This window comes from Falco biarmicus, chromosome 12 (genome assembly GCF_023638135.1).
Source record: "Falco biarmicus isolate bFalBia1 chromosome 12, bFalBia1.pri, whole genome shotgun sequence".
NCBI classification, from domain to species: Eukaryota; Metazoa; Chordata; class Aves; order Falconiformes; family Falconidae; genus Falco; species Falco biarmicus.
Genome location: NC_079299.1, coordinates 22871885 through 22894877, shown reverse-complemented (window position 1 = coordinate 22894877; position 22993 = coordinate 22871885). Strand labels below are relative to the sequence as shown.

At 46.2% G+C, this 22993-nt stretch overlaps 1 protein-coding gene across 2 annotated transcripts in view; it reads left to right on the top strand.

Moving 5' to 3' along the window:
- VIT (vitrin) overlaps window positions 1–22350 on the top strand; it is a 53150-nt gene extending 30800 nt beyond the window's left edge. For both annotated transcript variants that reach the window (XM_056356963.1, XM_056356964.1), the window contains 10 exons: window positions 2689–2727; window positions 2822–2878; window positions 3499–3570; window positions 5162–5209; window positions 10679–10741; window positions 13177–13324; window positions 13525–13628; window positions 14137–14363; window positions 16402–16915; window positions 17556–22350. In XM_056356963.1, coding sequence (XP_056212938.1) covers window positions 2689–2727; window positions 2822–2878; window positions 3499–3570; window positions 5162–5209; window positions 10679–10741; window positions 13177–13324; window positions 13525–13628; window positions 14137–14363; window positions 16402–16915; window positions 17556–17734 — 1451 coding nt within the window. In that variant the 3' untranslated portion in view covers window positions 17735–22350. The remainder of the gene's footprint in view (window positions 1–2688; window positions 2728–2821; window positions 2879–3498; window positions 3571–5161; window positions 5210–10678; window positions 10742–13176; window positions 13325–13524; window positions 13629–14136; window positions 14364–16401; window positions 16916–17555) is intronic.
- The last annotated feature ends 643 nt before the right edge of the window (window positions 22351–22993 follow it).

The window sequence follows — 22993 nt, the reverse complement described above, 5'->3', positions numbered from 1 at the left end:
GGATTTGAAAGTGGATGCAAACTCTGTCCTGCTCTGCCACTTACCAGTACATGTTTTGATGGCTTTTGCCTCTTTCCAACAGCAGTTAATCAAGTACACTCCCAAGAGCCACGAACTCACTTGCCCTCCACCATCCCAGCTCTTCAAGTAATCCTTTCTTGCACAGCTGCTTGGATCCTAGATGAGGATTCGGAGTAAATCCAGTGCTTCCATGATCACTGCCATTGTAAGCCATGTCATGATCCTCAGTGCCATGCTGAGGCACCGAGCTGGTAACCAAGCATCAGGCAGTGAGTGCCTGGGCATCCTCAGGCAAGGCGCTACCCTACACTCTCTGCCCACTCAATTCAATCAATGATTGCAGCTCTTTTCAGACAGGAACTCTCAGCTGGGCTCTGCCTACCACCGTACACTCTTTCATCCCCAGCTGCAACGTACTATAATAGTAAAAAGGAAAAAATGTGGAGAAAAAAAAAAAGGCTGGGGAGACAACGGTAGTGTGTAAGTGCTAGAGAAAGCATTGAAAACTCTCCTCCAGCAGTGCCACACCACTGGGGCTCATGCCTTCAGGAAGCAATGGGTAAGGGCTCCATCCTCACACTAGGGAGAACAGCTAGCATTTATTTTTGGATACTGCCTTCCCCCGGCAAGTCAGCCCTGGCTACTTAGCCCATCAAAAGTGCTGACCAAGTCGCAGAAGGCCAGGCATGTTTTGTGCACAGAGTAGTTGCTCAAATCAGTTACCATCATTTGCAAGGGCCACTCCGAATTGCATTTCTCTCCGCTGTCCCCATCCTTTACTTTCTCCACACCTCTACACACTCACTACAGGACTTGCTCCCAATCAAGGTTTCTCTACTCCACTGCTTTCATATCTGAGTTGGCTCTTGGGATTTACCTGGTGACTGTCCATCCCCAGTTTATTACAGACTTCTCCTAGTCCTGCCTCAGCCTCCAGCTTGCACAGAGCTCTGCTTTAATGAACACACATTCACGTGCTGCAGGCTCGCTGCCACATCAGATTTGAAGGAAGAACAAGCCTTGCAGACCATGGAAGTGCAGTTCCAACCTTTTCCCCTCTACCACCACTGTGCTTGCCCCAGCCAGCAAAAGCATGGCAGACACCAGCTTACTGCTGGGACAGTGGTAACACACCTCTGTTACCTCTTGTACAGCAAGAGGGAGCAGCCCTGAGGCCAGCACAGTCAAAAGGAGCTTAAAGAGAAAACCACTAACAAAACAAAACCATGGCTAACATGGGTGTGGAGGGTAGGGTTCATTCATTTCAAAAGTGACATAAAATACTTCTGATACTGAGCACATTTCTCTCTTACCCTCTTGTACTCCCTTTCTACTGACCTTGTAAAGAGTGGTACATACACATTCAGGCTCAGTTGTGGCAAACCCAAAACAAGGCGAGCTCTCAAGCACAGAGTTAATTTTCTTCCACCTCTTTGGCACGTTCCAGTGTCCTGTGTGGAAAGCACGCCCTGCACAGCTCCATATAACACTGCTGCACAGACATTTTCCTCCACAGCCCAAAAACTCAGCCTGGGCTAGCTGTGGTCCATCCGGAGCCAGAGCTACAAGCTGACAGGGTTTAAAAGCCTTGCCAGTTTTGGCAGATGAGCCTGTTTCCTTAAACAGGATCTTTTTAGCATCTTTTTGGAGTTTACAAGGTCTCTCACAACAGCTCCTAGAAATGCCATCAAAAGGCTTCCAGTGGTCTGTGAAGGTTCGAGTCTGGGTCAAACACGAGCTATCTGCTGTCACCTGATTTTGCAGTATCAAGTTCCCAAAGAGCAGCAAATCCTGTTTTCAGAGACAACCATTCCAAATGGTCTCATTTATGATACCTTACTGATAGAAATATCTCACTGGCCCCTGTTCAGCATTCACAAGAGTCAGATAGGACATTCCCACTGATTTCACCAGGCTTTGGAATTAATCTTTCTGGGAAAACTAATGAATAAAGGCTTGTTAAAGGATAAGTTTGTTAACAAGCTTCTTAAAATAATTAATGAAATGAAAGGCATGATTAAAGATGTGGTTTTCATCTGCAAATGCTTTGAACCTTTAGTATTTTTGAACAATGGGAATTTAATAACCCAGTCACCTTAAAAAAAGCGTTTTGTGTAGACAGTGGTGAAGACATTTCAGACACATGAATTCTCCCACATAATTTTTGTCATTGTCTCATTATTTACAGTCTGCCTGCTTGATTGTATCCAGTCACTCTCTGCAGAAAGGGTAGAATCTGGTGTGGGGGGCTGTTTTGGGTTTGGAACTTTATTCAGCCTTCCTCACACAACCAGCACAACTGGCTGCTACCGCAACAGAAATAAAACTTTGACAACCAGCGTGAGAGAAGGGAAGTTTTAAGGAAAAGCAAATCACAGTAACTACACACCTTTAAAATGCGACAAGAGACCTGTACAAGTAATATTTCTAACTGAAGGGATCGTTAACTAGGCTAACCTATATGACAGAGAGAGCAAGACAATCCTTTTTTACATGGGCTCAAAATATACCTTTTAACATCTGAGAAAGTATATTAATGAAAAGTCTCTATACATGAACCATTAACTCTGACAGCTATAAAATGAGACTCAGTGAAAAAGCCAGGTAGCAGTAGTCCTGAACCAAACGTGGTATAAATCACACTTTTCCATTTTGATGTCTACTTAGGACAGGTTCAGGCAGCACAAGGAAGAGGACAGAATACAGGTATGTCTTAAATTAATAATAGACTTGGATTCCTAGAATACTAGGAAACCTTGCATTTAAGTTCCATGTACTAACCAATATAATATTTTTAAAGCATTCAGGGGGACATCCACCTCTGCAAGTAACAGGAATATTTTACGACCCAATACAGGTAATTCCTTCTCTAATTGCTCCCTGTAGCTAGTTCCACCACTCACATCTACCAAATCATGCCGTAATGCACTGTTCTTCACTCCAAATCACATTCGTAGCATGGTGCAGTGAAAGCAGATATTACACTGGTTGTTGCATGACAATTACGTAACTTTTAGGAAAACAATTAAACAGGGATAATTAAACTTAGAATTGTTCTCAACACAGTATTCTAAAACCATTTATAAAGGTCTTTTATAACATTTACTGTTGCAAAATGAGAGGGGAACTTTGTGTCTGCATTAGTTCGGGGATGAAGGCCTGACCCTGCAAGGAGACGGATATTCAGTCTCCAGGCCCTGAACACGATCAGCATCTCAGGACCCACTACCAGTTGTTCTAGTGCACCAGTGAATAGCTGCAATGTGCAGCACCTACTAACATTTAAACTCTTCAGCTTTTGCCAAACTCTTTCAGCTTTTAAATTTTTTTTTTTTTTTTTAAATCCGTACTTTCCATCTTCCTTTTCCATTTGGTTTGAAAACATGTGCAGAAAGATAGTTGGGGGCCACCACATCCCTCGTGATTGTGCGTCTCTCTCCTTGTCTGCTAGCATGTAACCTCTTGCCTCTTTGTCAGATCACGCAGGTATTCAGCGTCAAGAGCCTGTTGCTGCCTTCCGGAGGGCTGCCGGCTCTCCAGCCCACCTGGGTGAGTACGATTGCTAGCAGCAGATTTTCTGCTCTCTCTGATAGTTTTAGCAACCCCAAATTAGCCCTCAAGCAGTACCGCCGATCTTTTCACATGTCCTGGAGGAGGACCAGGGCAAGCCTCCTGCACTGAATGTCAACTAGCAGCTTCCTGAATGCAAAAGGCATAAAGGCACAGCTCAGTAACTGGTGAGCTGTTGTTTCAGGCCGTGGGAATTAACATCTACCACAATGTTTGCAATTTTCCTTATTTGTTAGTCAAAACAAGAAACAAAAAACAGCTCTGTGCAGCCTATCAGGTTTTCGATCGAGCTAAGTCTTCTGTTCCTGTTCCCGTTCCCAGGAGCCTCCAGGCTGACTGTGACCATAGAGGTCGCCTTTAATACTGAGGGTAAAACATCACCCGTACTTCCCTTCCTCCCTGGCTGCACAATTCACAATTCACCATCCTTCACCAGCAAGCAGCAGCGCCTGCAGTGGGTGCTCTGCAAGGCCACCAACAACTTCCCAGGGCCCCAGCATGCTCAGACCCCTAATGTCTGGACCAAGAGATGTGCTGGCTAATCCTCAGGCTAGCCGAATTTTGCCAAAGAAGCAGGGCAACATAGTGCTGAGTCTTGTTTACATCAGTTTGACCCCACCTAATTGCTTAAGGCACCTTAAGGTCACCCCAAAGGTGATTACAAAGCACAAATTTCCCATCATGAATGACACTGTTTTCTTCATCACAGAACAAGAAGAAATAAACGCACAAACACATACTTGCCATATTCTCAACGAGTCCTGATCTTTTTTCAGCCCAGGTTTTGGCAGTTCAGATGTCTTGCTTGCAAGCCGCCGATTTTTCTAATAATCAAAGGGAAATTCCTGAACAAGTCCTTGCTTTCTTGGAAAGGAGAGTTTATCTTGATCCTACCAAGCACCCGCAAGCTGCTCTGCAAACAGCAGCGATCAGTTCTGCGGGTTTGGCCGGGCTGTTGAGGAACGTCCCCTCAGCAGCTCAGGCTAGCAAAAGGGTGTGCTGGAAGAACAACCTCCCCGACACACCAATTGCCTGCGCAGCTTCTCGCTTCACATTCTTCAGAAGGTCCCAGCTCTTCCAAGCGCTTCACAAGGCACATTAACTCTCTTGAAATCCCTTATTCACTCAGCCCAGAATTTTTTTCAGGACAATTATATTGAAGAGCTGTGGTGGTGGTGTCTTAGGTTTTTTTTCTTTAAAGACCAGCCTTGGAGTATTTTAAAAGTCAACCCTTTATTTTTATGGGTGTCATCAAGTGGGGGAAAATAATAAAGAAAAAAAAGCTCTTGCAGTATCAATGCAATTTAGAGGAACACATCCAAAAGATCTAAAGAGACATATTTAAAATCATAAAAAAGATTAGTGCTTTGAAGGCAGTGATACGGTGCTCCTAAATATGGCTTGAAGTGTGTACATAAAGGTTTCCAGGTTTACTGATTTCCTTAAGCTCCTCATTGTTAGTAATAATTCACTGTATGAACTGACCTTTCTAAACTGAGTCAGAAATTTGTAATCGCCAGTAATTCCATTAATTTAAGTAATAATTTTTCTTCTCTTTCATGTTTGAAAGCAATGGAAACAGACTCGTGGAAATCTGGATTGAGCCTTTTTGACACAGGTAAATATTTAAAGCATCCAGTAACTAGTTTGGGAATAACTGGTTTCCATCACACATGGGAAAAGCTAAATCTATTCATCAGGCCCACGACACTGCTGATAACAATCTCATTTTAAGGAGTAATTACAGTATTTAAAATAAGACATGAGGTTTACATCTTAGTAGTTAAAATTATTTTGTGCCTGCATCAGTCTCAAGTTCCTGCCTAAAGCAGGAGCAGAACAGATGAGCTCTGGAAAGAGTTGTCAGCTATACTGCAGGAAAGGGGTTCTAGCTATATAAGAAGGTATTTTGGGAATGCCACACTTGTGATCGCAGCCTAGAGCTGAAATCAGCGAAGGAGAGGACAGATTATTCTGATGTCAATGTACTTAGGAAAGACAGTCACATAAGAAAAGGAGGATTTAAACTGAGTGTAAAGAATAATGAGATTCACAGAAGTTTTCTGACATTTTAACCTTAAAAACTGAAAGTATGGAGATAACATTTTTATAATTACTGGTGAGTGAGGGGAGGAAATCTCTACCTTGTAGCAGGTTCAGGTAGCGACAAGACCAAGACTTGTACAACCCTTAATTAGGATTCTACATGTTCAATATTTAAGTGACCACTTTCCCCAGGAACATTTAAAGCAGACTAGACAAAGCACAGGCCAACTCATAACAGGGTACTCTCTCACTAGGGGTTGGAACATCCAATATAAGTTTCGTTGCTGGAGAGAGCCGTGCTGGTGGCCCTTGTAAAGACCATTCCCTTGAACATTCTGCCTGCTTCAAAGCTGAGGCATGACTGATCCTTGCACTGGCTGCAATGAGCAGCGCAGCCCATATGCACTACCTTGCAAATCCAATGTCAGCAGTGGTGTCTGTTGAGTCCAAATTTGCATTGTCCCAAACATGAACAGACCTCCCTTCTTCAGCAGCAGTAGTCTGAGCCAGAGAGAGGAAGCATTTCTATCCTCTGTAGCTTAATCCATCACAGAGCTTATTTAGAAAAAGCTACAGCACTAGGGCCAGGGGTGCAGAGGGGTATTTTGAGGCAGAAAATGACAAATTGCATTAAATGCAATGAGAGGCTGGGTGTGGGGGAAGGGATGTTGTATTAATAGTTTCTCAGCAACTGAAGCGCTTGCGTAGACTAGTGTGATAAAGTCTGATGAATTCAGATTGTCACTTCAAAGGAATGGTTTCTGGCATGGATGTAGTCACTGCTGTCTTGCTTAAATGAATGGGAAGTTTAATCAGCACCGACAGCTGTGACAATCAGTGAAGGGAACTTTAATTAGCATGGAGTAGACTGCCCATGCAGCAAGTTGAAATTCCCATGGCAATAACAACATTAAATTAGACTAGCGGAACAGGGAGGCCCATAGAGACTGACCACCTCCCCAATTAGTTGGGGAAGATTATTTGGCCGGTGACCTTATTGTTACACTAAGCACAAATCAGCAAGCTGACCCACAACCTTCAGGAACTGGTAATTGCACTGGCAGATAAAAATGAAAAGTGCTGCATCGCCTACACTTAGGTCTTCCACACCAACAAAGCTCATGTCAGCTCTATGCCTGGGTAAAGAATACTGACTTTATGAGACGAAGATAAAAGCATGAGGCAGATGTATAGGCAGCTTCCCTATACAATTTAGTTGCTAAAATGAATGGCACCTGTTAATATCTAATTTCACTACAGTGTTAAATCCACCTACTTTCTGTTCTGCAAATAAGGAAAGTTGGGGGAACTGCACATATGGGATACCAAGCTGGCATATGTGAGGTATGCGGTGCAGAGGCTGCAGGATGAAGCATGGCTTTGGTGTATTACTGGGGAACTGTTATGTGCCCGTGTATAATAAAGCCTGTACTGGAACATACACAGTCAGCAGGGCAAGGTGCCGACTATTTCAGATTTTAAAGAAAAAATCCCCACAGTCATTCGCATCCATGCTGTTGACAAAGACAGGTTATGTACGGGTCCAAGTCATTGCCTCCATTCTCTTTCTCTCTCTCTCTCTCTCTCTCCATATTGCCCATAACGTCTACATCAGATAAACCCACCATAAGCCAGTTCTGCCAGCAAAAAGAGCCATCTTGCCTGCCAGTCACCCTCTGCCCAGGCACCTGCATGGCTAGGGGGTGAGCTGCCTCAGGGAGCTTGTCCAGTCCATTGCTAACCTTTTTCTTTCTTCCCAGTTTAACTCTCCTCTTTCCCCCTCCTCCTTGCATCCCCCTGACACCAGGCAGGCACAGGGGCTGGTGGCGAGGCAGAAGCAGGCAGGTTGCATCACCTGAAAAGTGTCTGTGGGACTGTGCCAGCAGGCATTTACACACAGGCAAAGCCAGGGCAAAGAGGTGGCATTGCCAAATCATACTGGCAAGCTTTTTCTCTCCTGGGTTTGGGAAGCTGTGGCTGCTTCTGGAGCGGCAGGGTCACCAGGCACGAGCGCACAGCCCAGGGCTACTTGGCCCTGCAGCCACCTCCTCCAAAATGCTCCCCTGCAGCTCCAGCTCCTTGGCTTCATTTTGCCTGGCTGCTGAACCATCCTCCTTCACATCTCTCCGAGGAGCAGCCGCGGACACATGCCAGCCGAAGCCCAGAATTCGCTCTCCTCCTCTAACCCCGTCCTGTTTCCCCTCCCTGCACTGCTGCTGCCACTTGTGCCTCCCCAGGCCACACTTGTGCCCCTGCGTGCCTGAAGCCGCTGGGCACTCTCCCATCAAGTATTTTCAGTCAAACTGCTTCTCCGCCACCACTGCCCACAGTGCGTCACACGGCAGAGGGTTTACCGCCTGGGCGCAGCAGCTCACTCGTGCTGCGTGCCCTCCCTCCGGCCGCTGCGCGCCCTTCCTCGGGCCAACGGCAGGTTTGGCCCCGGCAGCCAGACTGTCAGGCCTGAGGCACACCAGAAACACTTGCTGCAGCAGATGTCCCTGGGCAGACAAAATTCCTACAGCGTCCTTCCCTCAAGCATTGTTTAGGGCTTTTGTTTTCCTGCAGGATGCAGGGGCTGTCACCCCTGCTCCAAAAACTTCAGCTGTCCTCAGCCAGGAGCCAGCACCCCGCCTCAGGCAGTGCTGCCCCAGCACCACCAGCCGCCTCTCCCTGCTGGCGTTCCCCCATGCCAGCGGACCTCCTGCGGGCCAGCCGTGCCGCCAGTGGTCTCTTCCCTGTTCCTCGGCTGGGATCTCATCCCAGGTGTGCAGAGGACGAGGAAGACGAGAGGCACAGGCCAGCAACGTGCTGGACAACGGCTCCAGGCAGCAGGGACAAAGCCAGCTGGAGCTGGGCTCACCAGCCCGCTTTCCAGCGGGGCCAGCCTGCTCTGGCAGCACAGGCCGGCTCCACTGACTGTGAGGCATTTGTGGCACCACAGGCAGTGCTGGAGTAGGGAGAGAGCCCCTGTGCCCTGTCCAGAAAGTGTCTGCTCCAAAGCACGGGCAGGAGCATAAGGAGGGCTCTGCATGGCACCACCTGCTCCCAGACAAAAAGCCACACCAGCTCTGCCAGTCACAGCCAGGGAAATTCTCACACAAAGAGATCACTAGCTCTTGCCATAAACAAAGTAGGGCTAGCCTTTGTGCCCTTGGCCTATCTCATTTATACACAACCCCACGGGCCCCTGTATGAGGCCGAGCCCAGCGCTCCAGCTAGCTCAGCGTCCTGTCTCTAGCGACAGGCAGCAGCAGATAGATGCCTGGGGATGAGCAAAGCAGAGGGAAGGCACGCAGCGCTGCTGTTAGCAGGTCTCTTTAGTCCCTGCAGTAGAAACTTACTTCACTGGCAGCTGAATCAAAAAATGAGAAGCCAAAGCAACCTTTCTGTCCTGCAAGGATGCTGCAGTGTGCCATAGCCTCCCAGCAGGGGATCCGGCATCAGGACAGCTTTACATTAAGCACTCTGTAGTTAGACTTAATACAAACTTGGCCACTCAACCAAAACAATGTGCAGCTTTCCGCATGCAGATGGAAGGACTCAGAGTAGTTGTATTTGTCCCTTATGAGGCATGGATCATTAGACATAAACTGGAATGGAAATGGAGGTGATGGAGGGAGCTGAGCTGGTATTTCTCCTCATTTTCTTGATTGTTTTCTGCATTATTATGGCTTGGACATTAATATCTTCAGCAACCAGCTTAGGCAGTGCAGGCACTCAGAGCTGTTACATCTCCTATCATATTTAGGTGGTGACCTTCATTGATGTCCCTTTGCCGCTTGCTCTCTTTACATACACTGATGCTCTCATGCTTGGCTTGCTCATGGTTGGCTGCTGTGGAAAGACAAACCCTGTGGCACCTAGTAACTTCTCATCTTTTTTCTATATTATGCTCACACTTTCTAAACGTACCTTTTTACTGTCTCTCTGAAGCCTGTAGTCTTTCCTCAACTTATTTGGTGATGAAGACTTAAGGAAGTCTTTTTTGGGTTTGGGGTTTTTTTATATATAAAAATTAATATGTAGTTTACAAAAAGAATAAGCCATTCTGATGTTCTTTTGACCAACTACTTCCTTGGTGAGTGTTCCATTTGGGGCTTGTCTGATCATTGCTCGCTCTCCTGTGGATTATCCCAGCTAAATCCCCTTAATCTTGTCATGCTGTACTGAAAAGAAACAGCTCTTTGCCCTTGCTCAGGAAGGAGATACTGTACTGTAGGAGTATCTCACCAGACGTTCAAGTCATGAGTGAAGTTCAGCATTTTCAAACCTTCTGACACCAGCCTGATGATGCCCTGCAAGTCAGTGCATCTCAAAAGGATATAAACTCACGTTCCCAAGGCTGCTACCATCTAAATATCTCAGGTGCAGCCTCAGCTAAAATCCACCAGTGACCCATGAGACTGTTTCTCATGACTTGACTGTAGCACTCTGCCACCATTTACCCCGTTTCTTTTGTGCTTTGCAAAACAACCCAGTCCTCCAGGAGCACCTGAGGAGCTGTAGCTTGCATTGCTTCCCCAGCTGTAATGTGGTGGGGCGAGCCGCTGCCCGCACCTTCCTCTCCAGACCGAGAAGCAACATGCTAAATCTCGTCTGCTTCAGACTTTGTGCAGCTTGTAAAGCACAGGTGAAGCACAGTGAGCCAGCGGGGTGGCAGCACTGGTTCTCTCGGGGCAAAGTGCTGGGAGATCACCACCCTGCACCACGGTCACCAGCCTCCACACTGGAGGAACCCTCTACTTGCCCATGCTGCTCTCAAGCCCTTGCAGCAAGGGGAATGACTCGCAAAGGGAAGTCAAAGTTGGTGCTTGGAGAGATTTTGGTGGCTCTTCCAGAGATGCCTCCACTCTTGTTTTAGTACAGAAGCAATGTAGGTGGAAAAAGATTAGCTCCAAGGATGTGCTCCCCATCCTCATTTCTCTCCCACATCAATCCTCAGGCCAGGGGGGACCCTGCAGCCACCCCATTGCCTGCTTCCTTCCAGAGTGAGGGCAGCCACCAAGCACACACCAATGGAGCCTTTCCTTTCTCTCTCTAGGCTTCAGTTCAAAGGAAGAATTGAATCCAAAGCCGCTGGAGTCCATCTCCCAGGGGAACCCAAGTACGTACTTCACAATTAATTTCATAATTAAGCAATATCATCTTATTAATTACACATTGCTAGAATGTATTCAAATGAAATAGCAAAAGATAAGTTTTCAAGAAAGCCTAAGAAACTCAAGCAATGCATTTTACCCTTGCAGAGGAACAGCAAGCTCTCTGCTGATCCCCCTCATACACATAATTGTTTTTTGCTTCTACAGGGAAGGAAATAACTGCCAAGATTTAGCTTACCTGGGCAGGGAGATGGTGGCTGCTCACCGCTACCTCTTCCCGGGCAGTATCAGCTCCACGTTCCTGGGGTGCAGAGCTTCACTCAAGGACTTTGGTGGTGGAGGACAGCAAACCAGCATGTTGCAGCCAGGGTTAGGTGCGCAAGCCTTGCTGACCAAAGCAGGCTCCCGGGGCTATGCTGAGTGCAGGCACCCTTCCCACAGCAGTAGGTGGGAGGGAAGAAACCACCTGAGCAAGGGACACGGCGCCTGCCACAGCAAGGAAAGAGGAGATGCACAGGGAGCATCAAGGATCCCTCGGTCTGGGGATGGAGGTGTAGGGTCCCCTGCTCTGAAAAGGAAATCTTCTGCAGCCCTTTGCAATTAAAGGCAGATTTGCTCATTAACTCATCTTCAGATGGGGCCCAGAGTAGAAGGAGAAAGAGAAAGCAAACTCTGAGTGGAGAGATGGGGTCATCTGCCGCCTCCCTCATGGGAAGACACCCTGGAGAAGGGGCTTCATCCTCCCACTGGTGCCTGGGTCCTCTCTTACCCATCCTCCAGCAGCTGAATGCCGTCTCTCACAGAACTGGCATTTCAAGGACTCTAAGTTGACTACTGAACCAAATGTCTATATATTCCCATACGGTCCTCCCAATACTTAAAAGTATTTTTTTACCTATCAAAGATGTAAAATACACCTAAAATTTATACAGAAATATGGGAAAGTAGAGAAGGGGAAGGATCTGTGCTACAGACCAAGCTGCCTGCAAGGAAAGCAAGGCTCAGTGTAGCAGAGATGCAAGCAAGCACAGCTGTGTTTCCAGCAGTTGAATTTAGATAAGGCACACCAGAATCAAAACTCTCATCCTGCTGATACCTCTAGGACCATAAAAGCTATAACCCAGATCTTGCCTCCCCGCAAATCAGAAAGAGCTTAGCTACCTACAGAGCAACTTTAGCCTGTGCTCTTGCAGAGTCCTACTAATGTCCCGGCACCAAAATACTCCTGCTGTCTCAGTCCTCCCCAGAAATTAAGTCTGTATATAAGTGTATGTAAATCTTTGCATGCCCAGATCCTACTGGCTAACAAACTCCCCACTTTCCACACATAGACTACATGGTGAAGCTCCTTTTGAAGGACAGGAAATTCGGGAAAACTTGGCCGCTAATTGAGGTATTATTTGTTGTGGGTTCCCGGCCTAGCCTCACGATCTGCTGTGAATGAACACGGTTCTCAGTCACGCTTCTATAATTCAGCATTATTAGAATTAGAAAAACAGACAGCTACGGGAGAAAAAATTGAAAGTAATGAGATGGGAGGCAGTTGCATAAGCCAGTAAGAACAATTGGTGCTTTGTAGCCTTTGGGCTACCTAATCATTAAAACACACTATTTTGGACAGTCTGATTGGTAGGAGGCATCATCGGAGGGAAATGAAGAGATGGGGATGACCCGGACGCCAGAGGGGGAAAATGTTAATTAGCGCTCTAGTTAAGCCAAATTTTGATCCCGCTCCTGGTCGCAGTCCAACCGATGAATGTTTTACCACTAACTTGCAGAGACATAAAAGCAAGCTGACAGTGATGAAGACTGCATTCGCAAAGTGCAAAGATGAGGTTCAGCTGTGCAATTAGAGGGAAGAGTTTGTTTAGGTGTAGGCATAGCTTTTCTAGAATACTGCTTTCAGCTCAGAGAGGCATAACACAACAGCACACTGCTGTTAAGCCCACAAAAGTGTTACCAAGGAAAGCCCTGCAGTCTGTGCTCTGCAGGTGGCCAAACCACAAAATCCAAGGGTCACATCTGGCTATACAAACTCTCACCACCTCTGGGCTGTGAATAAAGCGGGCTGAGCCCAAGCCCAGGCTGCAGCTCTGAGGGCACAGGACAGGAGCCGGCTTGCTCCTGCACGGCTGACCTCTCCTCCATAGCCCCCAAACACCACGTTCCCAGATTGACCCCTGAGGACAGCTCCTTGCCCTTTTGTCACCCAGTCAGGCTTGGATGTTGTAGGGGAGAAAATCATGCCAAGGACCATGTTTACTAATAAGTAGGACAGACTTGAGCTGACAGCTGTGACTTGTCCTTGTGAAAGGCTTTTTGGTAGAGTTTGTGCAGCAGGACAAGTCACTGGGCGCACTTTTTAGGCCTTTGCTCCTCACAGGAAGCACAGCTATCAGAAAGGGCTGAACTTTTTTTCTGTTTGTGTGTCTCTTCTCAGATTGCAAGGTTGATTTGTCCTTCTTGATGGATGGGAGCTGGAGCATCGGTAAACGCCGCTTTCAGCTCCAGAAGCAGTTCCTCAGTAACATGGCTCAAGCCCTTAGCATTGGCAGCGCTGGTCCTCTGATGGGCATCATTCAGTACGGGTAAGAGCTTCTTGTGCAGCTGCTCCCCTTGCCGCAGGCCACGACTGCACACTCTGGCAGCTGTAGCTCTGCGGCTGACACACGGTTAAGGTCTCACTCCAGCTTTCACTCAGGAGCCAGATAGCACAGATGGGTTCTACAGCTTTTGTATTGTTGCATATGAAGCAAAAACTGAGAGTTGCTCTCATTTCTTCTTCTAGCGATGACCCTTCCACAGAATTTAACCTAAACACTTATGCCAACTCCAAAGACCTAAGAAATGCCATCGAGAAAATCTCACAGAAAGGTGGACTTTCCAACGTGGGTAGGTGATGGGGCTGCTTGCATGTCCTCAGCTCGGGGAGGCTCCAGACCCTGGGTGGTACATACTCCTCACCGGGTGCGGAGGCTGTGACCGAGCAGTGGTCAGCGTTAGAGTACAGCTGGCGAGGGGGTACCACTCCCACCATGACCTGCCTGCGTTGGTCTGAGGCATTGCCACTCTGCCACAAGCAGACAGGATTTACCTTTCTCCTCGTGGGCAGGTGCCCCTGAGCCATCGGGGATCCTTGCTAACCCAGCCTGCCACCCCCAGCCCCTCTGGGGCACAAGGAGGGGGCAGATGGGGCTCTGCACAGGAGGGCTCAGAAGGCACTGGCACCGACAGCAGGAACCTCCCCTCCTGCTCGCACAGACACAGAAACCACTTTCTCCAGCTCTCAACAGGCCTCCAACTCTTTTTTTTTTTTTTTTCCCCCTACCTTTTCATGAGGTATTATCAGGCAGAGTGCTTCCAGACCTGTAACTCATCCTCATCTCTTCTTTTATTCCAGGGAAGGCACTTTCATTTGTTAACAAAAACTTCTTTTTGGATGCTAATGGAAACCGAGGTGGAGCTCCCAACGTGGTTGTAGTGATGGTGGACGGGTGGCCAACTGACCGAGTGGAAGAGGCCTCCAGGCTGGCTAGAGAATCAGGGATCAACATTTTTTTTGTCACTATTGAAGCAGCTGCTGAAAGTGAGAAGCAGAACGTTATCGAACCAAACTTTGTGGACAAGGTACTTACTGGGCTGGGCTATGGCCAAGAAGCTTGGCTCTGACTACATTCTCCAAGCTGTTTCATTTGGGGCATTTCCCTTTCCTTCTTACCACTTACGGTTATTTCTTGTTCTGCTGTCCTGCTTATACCATCTTGAGGTCTCCTGGGCAAAGAGCCAGGCAGCAATGCTGAAGTCAGAAAGGGAATGAAGTCTGTCCTGGTTTGAGGCGCATCACAGAGCAAATGGCTTTTTAATGACTAAACGTTGGCACAAATCTGCAGTCCTATCGAGACAAGGTTTTCCAAATATACAGTAGCATGACAAAGCACAGTTGCAGCCTGAGCTTTCCACAAGCCTCCCTCTGTGCATCTCCCACCTGGCAAAGGCTGAGGAGCCCTGTCAGCCTAATGTCACTGTTGCATTTATGAACAGGTCCCATACATGCAAATGTTGGGACACTCCCAACACAGGCACAGCCCAGTTGTTCAGCTATACTGGGTAACTCAAAACATTTTGTTTCCACTGTTGATCTGATGCGGGTTATTTTTCTGTTGTTTGTTTCTGCTGCTATGGACTTCACGGTAGCTCTTGGAAAAAGAGTAAATCCCTGCCCTATGCAGCAAAAAAAGAGAACGCAAGCCTTGAACGTTTTGCATTTGGCACTAACACAGTAGCTGCCTGCTCAACAGTGCTTCAGGGCAACCTGGCACCCGGTTATCACAGGAGGTACCTAACAAGTGCTAGAACAGGCTGGGCTCAGGAAGCTGGGTCGAATTATCTGGTATTTTCAGAAAACAGATTCTCATCAGGGCTGTATCACTCTGCCATGAAATAATCTCCCATGAGTTTCAGAACTGCTCCAGAGCTGCACTGTCTCTGGTCAGCATTTAATTGGATTGCAGTCTCATTTACATGTAGTATTTTTAAAAGGACAAAGCTACAGTGAATCTCTGCAAACCTGCTAGGGACAGAAACGAGAGTGGGCCCAGAAAACAAAGGTAAAGAGGGAGCAGTGACTTGATACTGCTGCATCACAACACTAAAATAACATCAAGAGCAAACAAGATCAGGGCACCGTGAGGAGCCTAGACTGTAACTCCCTTGGAGCTGTTAGGCTTTATGCAAGTCAAGACCAAGCACCAAAAAACCAGTGCCTCAGTCTTTCAAAACACTCAGATACACACACACAGAGCTGATCCATAAAGCCTAGCTTAACAAAATATTCTTACCTAGAGGCCAAAGGCATTAGCATTCACAAGGTGCTACAGCCAAGGGCAACTGATCCAGCCTGTCCCCATCACTCCCCCACCCCTTTGCTTGACTTCTCTCACTCCCTCTTCTGTACCACCTCTACTCCCTACCCACACCCACCTGACTTCCACTCACGCTGTAGAAGCCTCTGGCAGATCTACTCCCTACAAGTATTCAGTTTTAAAAATCAGTGTGGGTTGTTGGGTTCTTTTTTTTTTTTCACTATTTGGCAGAGCCAGCACAATGGGGAAGCTTTATAAAATTTTTGCATTTTCACCAAAATTGCCCGGGTTTTTTTCTTCTTAGAAGGGTATGAGCCAAGGATAACCCAACTTCAGCCCCAGTTTTCAGTTCAAGATAGCAGGCAAAGGATTCCTTGTTGCCCTAAACAATCGGAGCTGAAGTTGCCACCTGGCAAACACACAGGCTCCCATAATGTCCACTGGAGCCACACTAGCAGCAGCTCGGTGATTTGGATGCTTTTTCTGCAAACAATATAACTCATCTAAAAAAGCTTGACAGGTAGCAACCTTGCTTATTACATTTCTTTCACTACTACAATATCAGCTCCATCCTACAGCTTTAAAAAAAAAAAAAAAAAAAAAAGGCAGGAAAAACTGTCTCATTACACAAGTATTTGTGATGTTACGTTGACATCATTTCCCAGGGAAGCAGATGGTCATGGAGAAGAGGCCGGTTCGGACTCCAGCATTGCTCTTTCCAGGAGTCTATACTTACAATTTAGCTACATACTGAAACACACAGACTGAATGTTCATTGCACTCATCCCTGTGTTGCCTTGCAGGCAGTGTGCAGGACAAACGGTTTCTATTCCATCAATGTGCCCAGTTGGTTCAGCCTACACAAGGTGGTGCAGCCCCTAGTGAAGCGGGTCTGCGACACCGATCGGCTGGTTTGCAGCAAGACGTGCCTCAATTCAGCTGACATTGGTTTCGTAATTGACGGCTCCAGCAGCGTTGGCACCAGCAACTTCCGCACAGTTCTCCAGTTTGTAGCCAACATCAGTAAGGAGTTTGAGATTTCGGACACCGACACCCGCATCGGAGCCGTTCAGTACACCTACGAGCAAAGGCTCGAGTTCAGCTTTGACAAGTACAGCACAAAGCAGGACGTGCTGAGCGCTATCAAAAGGATCAGTTACTGGAGTGGTGGGACCAGCACGGGAGCAGCCATCAGCTACGCCTCAGAGCAGCTGTTCAGCAAATCCAAACCCAACAAAAGAAAGATCATGATTCTCATTACAGATGGCAGGTCTTATGACGATGTCAGAGTGCCAGCCATGGCAGCTCACCAAAATGGTAAGCTCTTCTATCACTGCCTGCTCTCCCTACATGCCTCAGCATTCATCCAGGTCAGAGAAATGCAGTTTGCTATGATTTGAATGCACCGGATGAAACTTTATGAAGGAAGAGTAGCACCTCACTCTGGGGTCTTGTTGAGCTCTAGTAAGACCAGCATCTGTTTGATATCTGAATGAGGAACTCGGGGAGGGGGTGGGGGGAGATAATAAAAAATAAATAAATAAATAAATAAATCACAGAAATCTAGCAAAATGCTACTATGTCTGGGAGATCTCAGGGGATTTCAACTGTCAGTAACATATGAAGCCTCCTCTGGCTTTCCAGTCAGGATAGACATACATCTTCCAACACACTTGTAAGATTATTCCATTGAAACAAGAACATGCTCAGGAGCCTATTGTTCAGATCCAGAGCAGAAGCTTTACTATTGTTTAAGCTTTTTTGCTGTTGGCAAAAGGTACTTGCACAAACTAGAGATTTCCTCCAATTTGAAAATATCATTTTTATACAGAAAGAGAACACTGCAACTCACTGCCCACATCTTTGTGGCCTAGCAACTACATTTGCAGTATTGGTCTTAAATAAAACCAATTCAATGACAAATAACGCTGTTTCTAAACTCTGGGTTTCTTTCCAGGAGTTATAGCTTACTCCATTGGAATTGCTTGGGCAGCCCAAGACGAACTGGAAGCCATTGCCACAGACCCCGATAAGGAGCATTCCTTCTTTGTGGATGAATTTGACAACCTCTACCGTTTTGTCAACCAGCTCATCCAAAACATTTGCATAGAATTTAATTCCCAGCCACGGAACTGATGGACTTGAGCAAAGCGAGAGCCTTGGGCACCACGCTGAAGGCACACCATGTGCCACAGGAGTAATGCCAGCTCTCAGTTCAAGAAATACTGGAGGTGTTTTTCTCTGGCACTTTCCAGTCAGCAAGGTTGATTCCAGCTCTGTCCCTATGCATGATAACGCTCTGCGTAGACTGTTGATTGGTGTTGTTTTGTTTTGTTTTTTTTCTTTGCAGGCTTCAGAAACTCTGATTTGGATGGATAGTGAAAGAGGCAGTAAACATGGAGGAAATAACTGGACCTGTTTGAAAAGCTGCTTCTGATATAGAGCCCCAGCTTGTCTGATTCCAAACTCTGGGCACACACAAGCTCCTTTAAAATGTACCACCTGCTTCCTGAAGCGGCCAGGTCCCTTTCAGGGGGCAGCCATGCTGCTCAGCTCCTGTGGCAGCAGCACCTCCATGCGGCACTGCCCACCAGATGACAGACACCCAGGTTAAAGCTGAAATACCACTTTTTTAAAAAACTTTTTTTTTTTGGAGGGGGTGGGGAGCACAATACAAGTCAAATTTGAGTACCTTCTTAAAAAAGGGCACTCTCCATACAGCTGTCTTGCCAGTAAGTTAAACTTCAACTAGTGTAAACTCAAGCATTGAGTTTTATCCAAACCCAGAGACTGGAAAGCTGTGGGACCCTACAACTGTTTGTCAACCCCAATAAAGCCCTAAATCCACAAAGCAGCCAACACACAGGAACCGGAATGTACTCTCCTACAGCGCTGCATTAATATTTGATTTTGAGAAGTGTCTCACCTCCTTAGCTCCCTTGCTCCGCTCTAACGCAGCTCAAGGCCTGCAGGGCCACAGGAGAGCTTCCAGGGCAGAGGAGACTCTTTGAGAAAAAACTGTGGGTTTAGGTTGCTTGCAATTGGAAAAGCATTTGAAACCCATCGCCCTAGCGTTAAACCACAGCTCAGAACAGCTTACGGCAGTCTCGAGTGTGAGGAAAGCTATTCGAGAGCTATTAACAGGATTTAAGAGGGAATTATCTGAAGTTCTGTATTATACACTAGGAAAAGCAGCATTTTCAGCATTTACAGACACCGTCTCCCAAATTTGGGAGAGACGTCTGTTTTATGGATTAATTTCAAGATGAGCCTATTACAGCCCTGGCTTATTCAAAACACATGGTTGTCTCTTAAGTGAAGCACTAGCCATACCACTAGTCAGTAGGGGAGGACAGACACATTAAGAGGGCCAAAAGAATCGCACTTTAATTAGGAAGCAGCAGTTGCTGGTTATGTTTCCATCCAGTATAACATAAGAAAACATGTTAATTAAGCAAAGTAAGCAAAGTTATCAAAGGAAAGGGATGGAGTTTCACAGCCAATAAAAGCATGTGTGTTCCTACACTTTATGGCAATCAAAGCCACACTGCATCAGGTTTGTGGAACTGATAGGAAATAGGGAAGAAATTAAAACTCAAATTTCACATCTTATTCACAAACCAGACTTTTAATAGCATTTATAGTTTTAATAACCGTGACCCAGCATGTTTATTATTCACACAAAAATGTTAATTGAAGTAAATTGCCATAAGGGAGACTCCCTTCTGTCAACAAAAGTAGCACCATCTTTTAAATTGTTACGTTTGGAAATATGACTGCAGCAGCTGAAAAACTACCAATTAAGTAAGTGTAATGCAAACTAATGAGAACAGCAGATTCTGCATGATCTCCCTGGTGCGGTAACAGAAGCCAGGCTGGGGTCCTCTCAAGAGGTTATCAAAACCAATCCTGGACAAAACAGCAGTTTCACACAGGAAAAATTCAGACCTTCCTCTTTAGAACAAACATTCAGTTCCAGATTTAACTGAACACCATCAATACAATGCTACCAGTACACAGAAGGCACAGGGCACTGCCAGCATCCAAAAAAGCAAAACAAAGACATGAAATATATTTGTATGCAGGGGTCTTAACATTAATCTGTGGTGCTGCACTTCCACAGCAACAGCCTCTTGGCTTGAAAAAAAGATAAAGACTGAGAATAGAGAGTTAGGTAGAAGCAGAGCAACGCCTGATACCCCCCCCATCTCCTGACCCACCTCCCTTCACTACCCTTCCACTGAAAGCAGAGGGATATTACATGGGCTGGACAAAACTCAAGACACACAAACTGAATTTACTGGGGACTTCAGTTCAGACACCAGATTTATTGTCTGAAAACTGTTTGCTTGGTTTTTAATTTGGGGCTAGCTGAGCAAGAGGCCTAAGTCTTAACATTTAGCTACTCTTAATATTGTGGTTTAATTTTTAATGCAACAGCTTACCACCGCATATTGTTTTCCATACTGGGCGCACTCTTGCGGCACGGCAGGCTGGTACTCTGCAGACTCCCCAATGTTTCACTTGTGCTCTGCCAAAAACACAGCACAGACGGCCGAAACATTAGGAACAGTTAGAGCCACACGTGTTCTTTAGGATAAGCATTGTAATTTCTTCCAAAAGCTTAAACCTCAAGCAATGACAGCGAGCTTTTAAATGCTCTTTCACAGGGAAGTTGCACAGCTATCTTCTGTGTCAAGCATTTACAAAGGGCGCTTCAGGGTTTGTTGTTGTTTAAATGGTTTCTCTTAAGTTTACAGAACTCTAGTGTTCGGTTCCCAATGTGCATTTTTATTAACTTCTTGGGATGACCTTGAAATTGCTCGATCTCAAAGACTGAAAGTGGTTTAGTGTTTAATCCGACTCATCTAAACTTAGATGTGCTATTCCTAAACACTGTAAACTTAAGCGTAAGCCTCAAAACTTGTAAAAATACACCCTTCCATTAACAAAAGCAAGCACAGAACACACCTCTCTTAACCTTTACCTTTCATAGCAATCAAAATACTTGCTATCTAATAAAGTCTCTAAATACTGTTTTATTAAAAAACAAGATAACTTACGTATAAATCTTCATAAATGTTTGAGGGGGTGTATTTGTTGGAAGAACCAGAACTCCTTCTGTAACATATACAAGCTATTTTGAGCTTATCAATACAAATTGCTGTATCTTTTGCAATAAAATTGTCCCAAAGGCATATGCAGTACATATCATCTCATATGTGGTTATAAAATGCACACTAAATATGCCGTTTATGGCCATTTCCGTTTCTGAAATGCTGCTGAGGTTCTCGCTAGATTATGGAAGACTTAGCAAGGTTGGTAAAGCCCCAGGTTTTTTAATGTCATCCTTTTGGATGCTCAGCTGAAATAAAGTCTAAGAGTGAGCTAGCAGAGGCAGGACCACCAAAATACCTATCAGAGGTAGCAGTCATCGAAGCAGAGTCTAATGGCTGAAAGGCATCAAAATCGTATGTAGCTCCCCAAGCCTGCAAGATCACGTCCTCCTTGGAACCAGACTTGGAAGCTGAAAAGAATTAACATCATCTCTACACACTTTCTGATTCAAAAGAGGGTCTGGATGTCCAGACATTTGATGCTGGGCCACGTTAGTTTCAGATGTCTGTCCAGTGCAGCGGAACCTGCCGTCTGGGTGAGGCATCCAAAAGAGAAGGGCACCAACGGGTTGAACCTTGAGGCAGGCAGGCAGGCAGCCACAGCTGGGACTGCCTGAACTAGTCTCTGGATACACAGCCTAACGTGGGGTGTCGGATCACCCTCTCCCTAGGAAACAAGCATCTTTGCACTCGAGTTGGGCTGGGGCTTACCATTGCTCGGCAATCACGACAGATGTCCATGCTCCGGAAGCCGTGGGAGAGCTCAATGACAGCACCTCTGGCCCCCAGCTCCAGCATTAGCTACTCACATTCCAGGTGAACAACCAAATTCAATTCGAAGTTCAACCACCTCTTCAGAGAGAGGTAACTCAAAGTCCTGTTCCCAGCAGTACCTTACCTTGCTGGTCCAGAAGTGGGACACTCAGCACCCCTGCTGTCACTGTGCCCCCCCGCACAGGAGGGATCACCTGCTCTGTGCACCCTCCTGCTCCTCACCGCTGCTGCTTTGCAGGTTCAGCAAGAGGAGTGTTTCCCCATGGCAGTTGCTGAATTTTGCTTTTCTGACAGGGGGGCAGGCGAGCTTCCCCCTCCTCCTCATGGTCCTCCCCCCATGGCTCACCAGCACATGAGGGGAACCGTACCAGTAACCAGGAAAAGGTCTGGGGTTAAGCAACCAGATGGGACCAACCCAATCTAAATGTTCTTAGTGGATTTAACACCCTACCTGTAAACTCCACAGAAAATTATCCGCTTGGTATTATTATCTACACAAATTATCTACTTGGCAAGTCAAAGCAAGCAGTAAATAGCAGAAATATCACATAGACACCAAACACTAAAAGTTAGTCATCTGTGGTATACATACCTTAAAATACTTCATGGTTGAAAAAAAGTCACTCCCTATCATTCTTCTAGTTATTTTTCTCTGCCCACGAGCAACATTATGGAAACAAAAAACCACCACCTTTTCCCATTCCCATTTCAGTTTGAGAAGTCTGAGTAGCAGGTCATCTACATTTGCTAAATCACATTTGCAGGTGTACCTCTATATAGCTGAGCACCGCAAATTCCTCAAAATAGTTTGGGTTTTGTTTTGGGGTCGTTTTCCCCCTTGTTAAAAACTTAAACTGGAGGGCAATACAGGTTTTAGCACTGCATCAGCTACATCACTCACATTCAGCTGTCAGTCATACTGAAAGGCAAGAGACGCTAGTTTTTTCTTAATACCAGTTTCTGATACCCCTTCTCTGATTTCTAATACAAGCTCTGATAATGCAGCTCAAGGACTCCAACACTCACTCATAGAAATGACTTTTTAACCACAAAGAGAAACGGTAGTTGAAAGTTTCACCATACGGCTGAAGAGAATATAGTCACTTTTCTCACACTCAAACCATTATGGAGACGTGTCTTGTTCATAGGCAAACCCGTAAGGATGCTAGGAAGGTCTCCCATGTGGAAGGGTCACTCCTACATCATTCATGAAATCATCTTTCTCCCTGCCTCAGGAATGTTCTGCCTCCAGAGAGTCAGCAGAAGACTGGGGCGAATGCAATTGTATTGTCATTTCACAAAGCAATTCCTCCTTTCCTGTGAGGAGGGAAGACCAGCAGGACTAAATCAGAAAGGTTATTTTACCTACCATGAAGAAGAGATGAGAACTTTGCCTATCCCACCTACAAGCTTAGGAAAAACAGGATGGACTCGCTAACAAGTTGTTCTGCTCAGTGCTGTGTAGGTTCCCATACCACCCCCTCAACAGTGCTGTTCTGAGCAT